Source organism: Eptesicus fuscus, chromosome 5 (assembly GCF_027574615.1).
Source record: "Eptesicus fuscus isolate TK198812 chromosome 5, DD_ASM_mEF_20220401, whole genome shotgun sequence".
Taxonomy (NCBI): domain Eukaryota; kingdom Metazoa; phylum Chordata; class Mammalia; order Chiroptera; family Vespertilionidae; genus Eptesicus; species Eptesicus fuscus.
The window spans coordinates 75,160,313-75,170,848 of record NC_072477.1 but is presented as its reverse complement, the minus strand read 5'-3'; the positions used below and the strand labels follow the sequence as shown (position 1 = coordinate 75,170,848).

The following is a 10,536-nucleotide window of genomic DNA, read 5'->3' as shown; positions in this document are numbered from 1 at the left end:
GACCTACAGGATGAGTGGTCACTGAAGATAAAAATTGTCACACACTCACCTCAGGAATGTTGAAGTTACCAGAACTGGGTGAGGCCCATGTAGAGGCTTCCTTCTTACCCAAACTGTTCAGGCACTCTCCCCTCCTCCAGATTGGGGAAGCCTGCCAGCTAGAGACAGCTGGATACTTCTCCCACTTCCCACAGGAGAGCTGCTGTTAGGAGTTTGGTAATTCTGGTCAAAACCACTCCAGGACTCCTGGGGAGAGAGATGAGATGACCTCCCTTTCCCTTGATTACATATTATGTGCCCTTTGCTAATCTCTAAGGGCTATTTGGTGAAATGGTTTCCAAAGACACATAAAGACTTGGTTGGGGTTTGAGCATCAGGGCCTTAGTGACTTTCCCTGCTGTCCCTGTGAACCAGCAGAGAGATGAGATTTGCCTGGCAATAAAGGCTCCTATAGGCAGACTCATTCCTCCCCAGGAATCCTGAAAAGAGGGGAGCCTGGGCCATTCCCACAGTCCTCAGGGTGCCTTTGTTTTCCTCTGGACTGAAATCCAAATGCTCCTCCCACCTTTTTCACCTTAGAAGCCAAGCCCCTTTGTAATCTACATAAACTCCACTCCCCAGGGATCCAGTGACTGCAGAAACTGGCCTTCCACTTGCTCTTGCCTGGGATCCAAGCTAGAGTCCCAGGTAAGGGGCCCAAGAGGTAGTCTTGGGAGCAGCTTCTGATTGAGGTCTGGAGAGGAGGGAGGCAGGGTGGGTAAGGCTAAATCCTAAGCTTGGGCTACACAAATGTAGTTGGGGGCAGAGCTGGGATGGGAACAATCATTCTGGATGTAGAGAACACATAGGTCTGGAGAAGGAGCAGCCCTGGATGGGGGAGGCAAGCATCTCTCTTTGGAACACAATGTCATCCCTTTATGATGCCAAGTGCCAGGGACTCGGTTGAGTATCCCTAGTGTTATAGGACAACGGAGCTCTGTCTGCCAAGACCCTGTATGTCATGGCAGTAACCACAATACAATTTGGCTCATGGTTTAGACAAAAAGATCTTCTATTGACCCACTAGAACACCGAGTACAAATTATTTCAGATAAAGACCCTCCAGTATTCAAAAACAAGACCCCTGGGATTTTAGGTCACTTTGGAGGTCACCACCCAGAGGGGAAGATCCACCTCTCTGTCACTAGTAGGGGTCAAATACATGTGAGTGTCGCATCACTTGGAAAATCTTGCAGGAAAAAGGGTGTCTTTCTGGTTGACCTGAAGGGAGACTGTAAGCCAGGGAGACCACAGGTGGGACTTGGGGTTCTCTTCTAAAGTGATGCTTTTCCTCCTCTCTCTCTTCACTGGCTAGGCTCCTCCAGGGGACTGAGGCCACCATGGCTCAGGAGAAGTCCCTCATCCTGTTCCCACTGTTACTCCTGGTGCTGTTAGTGCTGGGGTGGGTCCAGCCTTCCCTGGGCAAGGAATCACTGGCCATGAAGTTCCAGCGGCAACACATGGACCCAGACGGCTACCCCAGCAACAACTCCAACTACTGCAACCAAATGATGAGGCGCCGGAATATGACAAAGGGACGGTACAAGCCGGTGAACATCTTCGTGCACGAGCCTCTGGTAGTTGTCCAGGCCATTTGCCTCCAGGGAAACATCACCTGCAAGAATGGGAGGCCCAACTGCCACAAGAGCAGCTCCAGCATGAAGATCACGGACTGTCGTGTGACGAGTGGCTCCAAGTACCCCAACTGTGCCTACCGGACCAGCCAGAAGGAGAGGCACATCATCGTGGCCTGTGAGGGAAACCCGTACGTGCCTGTTCACTTTGATGCTTCAGTAGAGGTCTCCACCTGAGACCAGAGCAGTGAGCTGCCCCACCTCACCGAGTCACCTGTCTCCCCCTCCTCCTTCTTAGCACTGAGGGAAATGACTCAAGTTAGGGCTCCTATCCAGCACAAAAGTGTTTCCCTGGCCTGAGACTTGCGCCTGTGTGGTTTGGGAGGTGAGGAGTGGGTTGTGAGGTGGGTCCCACGTGAACCACTTTACTGCTTCTTTCAATAAAACTCAGTTGCAACTACCTGGCTTCCTGAAGCTGTCTTCAATCAGGTTACTGTTAATGTGATTGCTTTCCTGCCAGAAGGTGAGAACTGTAAATCTGGTTAACTTTAGTGAGCAGCAAGTAGAATCATTATATGCCCCCTCTTCTGACTCTTGGCTTTTAGAGATAATTCCTTTTTGAGATAATCCCTTTTCAAGTAGATTCCTTGATGCCAAACATAAAATTTTAAGTGTGGAGGAAAGACTATTCCATGATATGATTCCTGTCCTGTGAGCAGGACCTGGGCCTGAACAGAGATTGCGTCCCATATATCCCCCTTAGAGACTGTCAGACCATAATTGATGTCCTTTCTGACCCCTCCCCCTCCTCCAGTGACTTGCTCCTTCCTGGAACAGGCCATTGTCCTGATCTGGTCAAGCATGTACAGTAATTTCTGTACCTGGTAGCATTCACATATTATTATCCCAGATTATCTCCCACCTCTTTTAGCCTAAGTAAGTTCATTGGCACCTGCCAGGTGTCCCAGGGATCCACTCTATCTCACAGCCACCCAAGATGTGCCTTGTGTGTAAGTTTCCCTTAGTGAATTCTATTAATTACCAGACTGGAGTGACCAGCCTCTTTCATTGGTCTTTCCTTGCCCTCCCCTTAAGGAAGTAGGTTTTCAGTCCCGGGACCTTCCCCTGGGTCTGCATGTACTAACAAGTGTGGGCTGGTTAGATAAAAGGGTGCTGCAGAGGACACTCATGCTGGGTGAACTGACAGAGGAGAAGGTCAAACACTAAAATCTCTGACACAGAAGGAAGGACAGTGTGACATCTGGAAGACCCTGCCCAGCCTCAGGGTGGGGAGGAGGAGGAGTGTATGAAATTATAATACTAAATTTCCTTTTGTCTTTCTTTTTTCTTTTCTTTTGAGTGAGCTAGTACCAAATTAGAAAAATGGTAATCTCTTACTTGGAAAATTGGAACTGTCCATTTAGGAGCTAGAAGGGATTTTAGAAGGAAAAAAAGTAGATTTCAACTGGTGTACAAACTTTCATTGGACTGCTGTAGAAGAACTTCTAAACAATGATGTAGTTTCACAGTAGCCTCTACAGAAGGCATGAGAGAAGTAAGGATGTACATGGCCCCTTTGTTCTATTGTAACCCCTGCTTTCTACAGAGGAGCAACCTGAATTTCAGGAAGGTTAAGTGGCTTGCTCAGGGCTGCTGCTAGTTTGTGGCACAGCTGGGAGTAGGTTTCCTTGCTTCCCAGTCATACTTTCTGCCACCAGAGTCAACTCAAGAAAAAAATTCCGAGTCTTCCTGCTTCACTACATGCTGTGGACTTGTGGCTCTTCCTGAGCTGGTGGCTCTCACAGATTCCCAGGGTACCTGGCCTGTGAGTCTGTTTAGTTGTTGGCAAAGCTTCCTTACATTTCTTGAACAGACTAGACTCAGCTTCTGTCATCACTTAGCCATTTTATTTGTCCCTTTGTTTACAGCGGCATCTGACTCTAGACAAGGTCATAAGGAGAGAAAGGCCCTACTTCCATCCATTTTCACCACTTCTGTTATTGTCTTTATATACTGCATTTAAAAATGATGGAAGTGTCTATTTTTCTTTTGTAAACTGAATTCTTAGCCCTGGGAGCTTCTGTATAAGTAGGAGGGTCTGCAGGTGAGAGCTGCCAGACATCCCTACATTTCCGGGTTAATGGGAGTCTCACTCCTTACCAGAGATGAGGATGCAGAGAGCCGGGGGTGGAGGGAGAGAAAGGAAACTTTAATTTTTTAGATTTGTTTCCTTTAGATAAAATTTTTCTTAAGTTTTTCTCACTCTTCTTCCCAAGCTTGAAACTCCTCAGTTTTCCTCCTGCTAGTGCTAACACTTTAGTGGAGATTCTAAGAATGCCTACTTGGGCATTTGTATCTGTACATCACCAGAGCTGGGTTTCTGGGTCTTTGTACTTTCTGGGTATTAACTGAAAAAATAGAAAGCAAAAATGAGGAGCAATAAGCATTTTTTTTTTTTTAAGATCCAAAAGAATTGCAATTCGGAAGAATAAATTCAGGCAGAAACCCAAATAGTGTTCTCCATTTATAGGGACTCAGGGTTTTATGGGGAAAAGGGAGAAAGATGAGATAAGTTGTATTAAAGAAGATTTATTGGTACTAGATGAGGTAGGGTTAGATTTGTACTTCATGGGTTGGCTTGAGATTCACCTGAAATTGTATTTAATTTGTTGCTTATAAATTTGGTCATTCTCAAAGTTCAATTTCATCAGTCTTTACAAATAGAATAGTCTTGGCATTCTTGGAATTATGGTGGTTTGGTCCAGCTTGTAAAATAAAGAAAAATAAGACGTTTAGAGTAGTTCCTCTGAAATGGCTACTTAGGCTCTATTTTAATATGGCTTCACTCATGTTATCTTTCACATGGGTCATGAGACCATTGGGACCTCTATTTGTGGAATAAAGTGGTAGGTGACAACAGATGGTCCAGGTTCAGACTTGCACAGCCAGGGAGCGAATGGGAAGGAAAGTGGTCTGAAAGGTGGAGACTGGGAGAAGAAAGATGGGGTCCTGTCCTGGAGGGGTCAGGTTCAGTCAAGAAGAGAAACAGTCATCAGGAGAAAAATCAGAGGTCTCTTTTCTGTAGGGAGCCTATTGCTACCCCACAAAAAAATGAGTACTAACCGGTCCCTCCTGATGGTAATGGCAGAATTACACCCAATCCTTTTAGGGTTGTGATCTCTACTGATTGATTAGTGCTAGGGGGTAGGGGATCATTAGTAATTACATTGGCTAAGAAAGAATTCAGAGCCAAGAACTCAAGTACAAGCAAAAGTTTCTTTAGAAAGTCACAGAGGTAGAAGAGGTGAGCCTGCTGGGCTGCTTGACTTAACAAACAAACTACAGAGGCAAAAGAATGGCCCTTGGAGTTTAGGAGAAAGAAAGCAAAGATAGTGCACCTGAGGGAAGATGGGGAAAGGCAAAGGCATGCTAGAGAGAGTGTGCCTGGGGACCAAAGATGCAGAAAGGTGTGGTTGTACTCAAGTGAAGGAGAGCACCTGCTGGGTTCTTCATCTTAAGGGCTTTATTTGTTTTCTAAAGGTGGGGATTTTAGAGGGGGGGGTGTCTCAGGGGAGGATCTCAATAGAATATGCATCAGCTTCCCAAATGTGTCCATTCAGGGTTGTGATCTCTATTGATTGATTGGTGCTAGGGTAGGAGATCATTGGTAATTACATCTGGTCCCAAAGTCAGCCCTGTCATTTCTTCATCTGGTTTTGCTCCTTTTCTGGGCCTGGAGCTGAAACTCAACTGAGGCCTAGATATTATCTGCAGTTTGACCAAAACTCTCTCTGTGGTCAATAGATCCAAGGCTTTATTCATAAGACATTACATGCACGTCAGAACCTCATTGTTCTGGGGGTTTAATGCTTCAGGGAATGGTCATGCAAGGGCTTGTATGGGAGTTGTATGATGCTATTCTCTGGCCCCCTTGTTACTCTTCTAAAGGGGGGCTCAATTGCATGATTAATGATATAAAAGGCCAAAGGGTCTAAACTGCATAACTAGCGACGTGCTAGGAGAGGAAAGGTCACCTTGGGGGTAAGGTCCAAGCCTATAATACTTGTTTTCTCTAGTTTTGCCCCTTGTTAGGCACCCAGGAAATTCCACTCTGGCCTTTGGTTCCTGCTCTGCTCATGCCTGTCTAGATGCCTACTCTATCACCAGAAGACTAACCCAGGCAAATTAACATTAAAATGGAGGTACTAACATGGGTATCTACTTACAGGCTGAGATAATTATATCCAATGAAGAATAATGTTAATTTTCAGAAGATTCTTTAAAGCAAACAAGCTTCAATAATTCTACATTCTCAGTACACAGATAAACACATATTATTATCCCAGTTCTTTCTTACCCCTGCAGCTTTAAGTGTATCTGATATTGTAGGCAGTTAGACAGACATGAGCAGAGTAGAAACTACAGGGCAGTTACAGAAGATTACCAGGGTAAGAAGTCCTGGGTGCCTAGTAACAGGGAAAACTTCATAAACAAATATTGTAGGGTGGGACTTCACCCCCAGGGTGATCTTTCCACCCCTAGCATATCACTGGTCATGCAGTTTACATGTCTTAACCTTTCATATCACTGGTCATGCAGTTCAGATTCTCCCCTGAACTTTCATCCCTTGGAATGTTGCTAGTCATGAGGGAGACAGAACAAGGAGGCCAGAGGACAGCATCATACAACTCCCATACAAGCCCTTGTATGACCAGTCCCTTAAGCATTAAGCCCCTAGGACAATAAGATTCTGACCCACATCTAATATTCTTAGGAACAAAGCCTTGGATCTGTTGACCATAGAGAGAGTTTTGGTCAAACTAGAGATAACATCTAGGCCTCAGATGTGTTTTGGCTCCAGACCCAGAATAGCAAAACCAGATGAAGCAATGACATGTCTGACTTTGGGACCAAATCATCCCCTGAGACCTCTCTTAAAAACCATGCCTTTGTAAAATAGATGCCCTCAAGATGAAGGACCAGGTATCTCTCTCTCTCTCTCTCTTTCTCTCTCATATATATATATATAAATATCCACACCTTTTCCTATTCTCTTCTTCCCTCAGGTGCACTCTCTCTCTAGAACAGTGATGGGCAACCTTTTGAACTTGGTGTGTCAAACTTCGCCAAAAAACTGAGCATAACTCAGGTAGTGTGTCACTTTGAGGAAAAAACATAAGCTTTCCCTTCCTTCTTTCTTCCCTCAGGTGCATTATCTTTGCTTTCTTTCTCCTAAGCCTCAAGGACCCTTCTTTGCCTCTGTAACTTGCTTCCTAAGTCCATGCAGCCTAGATGGCTCACTTCTTCCATGGCTCATTTCTTTTACCCCTGTGACTTTATAAATAAACTTTTGGTTGTACTACAGTTCCTTGGTTCTGAATTTTTTTCTTAGCCCAACTCAAGGACCAAGGTGCAACATCTGGTGTCCTTCACTGTTTACATATCCATAAAATCATACTGTCTTCTGCTCTGCCAATTCTCTCCTGCCTCTCTCTGTGGTAAATTCTTCCTTATTTCCAGCAGCCAATAGTCCCCCAGTCCAGTATTACATCCACAATTAAAATGAGTCCTTCAATTAAAAGTAAGTGACAATGTGAGATCTTTCCTCCCCCCAACTGGTGGGCTGAGTTATGACGTTACCGGCGTCTGCCACTGAGACATCCCCAAGACATTGAACCACCAATCAGCATGTGCCAATGCCCTGGGGCTCACCCCTTCCCGGTCCGCCCTGGGCCCAATCCCTTCCTGTTCCCTTCCCTTAAAAGGATTCTCCACCCTTCCATGTGGGCTGCTCTCCTCTCTCTCTCTCTCTCTCTCTCTCCCTCCTCTCCTCCCTCCCTCCCTCCCTCCTCCTCCCTCCCTCCCTCCCTTCCTCCCTCCCTCCCTCTCTCTCCGTCTCTCTCTGACAGCCCGGTTGGGTCCCTCCTCCTCTTCCTCCTACTCTAATCCTGGTTTCTACCTCCTCCATAATGAATCTCGCTCATTACTGCAGAATAAACCTCCCTTTTAATATATCTTGGTTTCCGACTCCTGTTTCCTGCGCCTCAAACCTTACAATCATCTTATCAGATTCCTTCTTTCCCAGAGCTGCCTCATCAGTATTTGCATGTTGGGCTTTCTCTCTGTCAAATGAAGGCCTGCTTCCAATCCCCAAGCTTGCCTTCCTTAGTCTGAGTCAGGCCTCACAGAGCAAGTGGGATCACTAAGGGCTCTGAATCTCTTCACTCATGGCAGAAAGCACTTTAGTATTGTTTTTTGGGAATTGATCATGAATGTGGGACAGCTCTCCACATGAATAATTCATGATTTATGATGGATATCCTACCTAGAAGTTTTGTCACCAGTAAAAGGTTTGTGTGCCCAATGCTTAAAAAAACACAAAAGGATAATATTTAAAATATCAGAGTGTGGATGAAAGGGCCCACATGCTAATCTGAGAAGTTCAGGGAAGGCCTGCATGGCAGTCTTGCAAACTCAGAGACCTAAAGTAACCACAAAGGATGGTCTGAAATTAAAGTTCAACTAAAAGCAGTTATGGTGGGCAGTTACCCACCATAAAGAGTCCTAGGCCGGTATCTTTTCTGAGAAGGTCAACCTTTACCTTAACTGAGCCTATCTGTCTTTTTGCAACTATGATAACATACTGTTGAAATGTCTGGGTAACTTATAACTTCCCTTTTTCTGGAGCCCCTGGGGCACAACCAAATGTGCTGGGTGCCAGGACAGATACCACAAATTCCTTCATTATCATGTTAATTGTTCCTGCACTCACCTAAGTATGTGCCCATCATTTTACTTTTTATCCAATCCCAGGGTTCCCCCCACCCGCTTTGCTTTCTCCCACCTCTCTAATCTATCACCAATGGATTTCATGTAACCCACCTATGTTCCTTCCTTTGATTGCAATGTATAAATACAGATGTAACCCGCCATTCTCCGGAGCATTATTTCAATTCGTTGAGGTTCTGCTTCCGGGCATATGTCGACAGTTTGACTCAAATAAACTCACAAGAATTCTTTACAGGTTTCAATGATTTTTTACGTTAACAAGAGTTTGAAGTAAGCAAATATTCATTAACTAAGAAGATCCAGCTCAAGAAGATGGAGGGGGAGGGGTGCCTTATAGCTTCCACAAATTCATGTTAAGAGAACCCAGGTTCTTTGTCAAGGAAAGGGAGGGAAGGGGGAGGTGGATGAGGATCTTAGACAGTTTTTTTAAAATGAAATATTATTTTTTTATTGATCCTTTCCTCCCTGAAATGGTTATTTTGTTTCTCTATGTTTATGTTTTTTATGTAATTTTTATCATAAAAAGGAAATAGCATAAGGATAGAACATGACACAGACTCCCAATAAGCCTGTTCTTTGAGCTGGTGTAACAGGCTGGGGAGTTGATGATTCTCATCCAGACAAATGTTGCTGTGAGTCTTTTTAAAAAAATATATTTTATTGATTTTTTTACAGAGAGGAAGTGAGAGGGATAGAGAGTTAGAAACATCGATGAGAGAGAAACATCGATCAGCTGCCTCCTGCACACCCCTTACTGGGGATGTGCCCGCAACCAAGGTACATGCCCCTGACCAGAATCGAACCTGGGATCTTTCAGTCTGCAGGCCGACACCCTATCCACTGAGCCAAACCAGTTATGGTACTGTGAGTCTTTATATAAGACTCAAATGAGTTTTTTTTCCTTCATATTCTATGTCCTAAGAGATTGGTTTGTGACCAGGGAAAATATTTTCTCTGGTCTCCATCATCTAGAAGACCCTTACTGGGCTGCACCTGGTGACATTCAAAGTGTCTCTCTGTCTGGCTATGTCAGCTCTCAGTGAAGTTTGTCAGAAGGGGCCCCAGTTGTGAATGACCCACGTCCCATTTGGTTCAGGGTTTGGGATATGGAGAAGGGGCCGCATGCAAATGAAAGAGATGAGACAAGAAATAATAATTTGGAAATTGGGGTGCCAGGCGGTAGCCCATCCCTAGAGGAAGGACTCCCTTGGGCTCAGGCTTTGCCATCCTTTTATTGAATTTGGGTTACACCTATAGCCCTTAGTCAGGCAATTTCCAGTAACAGGCAGACTACCCTATCAGTAAGGATTTACATGACTGTCTGATGGAGAAGTTGCTTCAGCTACCATTGTCTCAACTAAACAGTGGATGCATAGCTCTGACCTTTGCCAGGGCTCAAGAGTCACCAGCATTCCAGGCTCCTTGTCCACACCTTTCTGCTAGTGAAGACAATAGGCAGTTTCCCACACCCACTCCCAAACAGATATTTGTCGTATTAACCTTTGTTACTTGTTAGTGCTGTAAAAATCCCATTCCAGTAGCTCCTGCCTGGTGCCACAAATGAGCGGGTTGTTGCTGGAGGCATCTCACATACTGTGGCATACACTCCATCTTTCTGACTTTCTCTGTAACGAAGGGCTGTGCTTTCTCTGAAAGTGAACATGTGTAGCTATGAGAGCTGCACCTTTGCACTCTCTCTGTGTAAGCCTTTCTGCTTCCTTAGTTAAGCTGTAAAAGACTTATTGTTGGGGTCACTATTAAAATCCTACTGTCATTGACTAGATGGTATTTGTTTTGAATCGAAAAACTTCTAAATGAAAAATTTTAGAGAGCTCTCATATTGGTATAATAATTAGCCATTAAGAGACCCTTAATAAGATGGAAGAACATAAATTAGAACAAAAATCAAAGTGCACTCAGACCCTTCCTATTTACTTTCAGAAATTTGTAGATATTGTAAAAATTAGGTCACTGGCAGCACAATTGCCTAGGACTTAAGAAGAACAAAAACGGATACACAGAAATATAACTACAGACTTTGAATTAGCTATTTTGCTTTCTGGTGTTACAGGTGATAATTAGGTTAATTTACAGGCCTAGCACTTAAGAAGAACAAAAACAGATATACAGAAAT

The 10,536-nt window shown here is 44.5% G+C and overlaps 1 protein-coding gene across 1 annotated transcript; it reads left to right on the top strand.

The window, feature by feature from the left end:
* Nucleotides 1-648: 648 nt before the first annotated feature.
* LOC103302733 (ribonuclease pancreatic) lies at nt 649-2,003 on the top strand. Its single transcript, XM_008159774.3, has 2 exons — nt 649-687; nt 1,355-2,003. The coding sequence occupies exon 2, from the start codon at nt 1,380-1,382 to the stop codon at nt 1,848-1,850; it is 471 nt and encodes a 156-aa protein (XP_008157996.2). The 5' UTR covers nt 649-687; nt 1,355-1,379; the 3' UTR covers nt 1,851-2,003.
* The last annotated feature ends 8,533 nt before the right edge of the window (nt 2,004-10,536 follow it).

What these genes read in the sequence shown, in the direction of transcription:
- LOC103302733 (XM_008159774.3), top strand. Translation starts at nt 1,380, where the DNA reads ATGGCTCAGGAGAAGTCCCTCATCCTGTTCCCACTGTTACTCCTGGTG.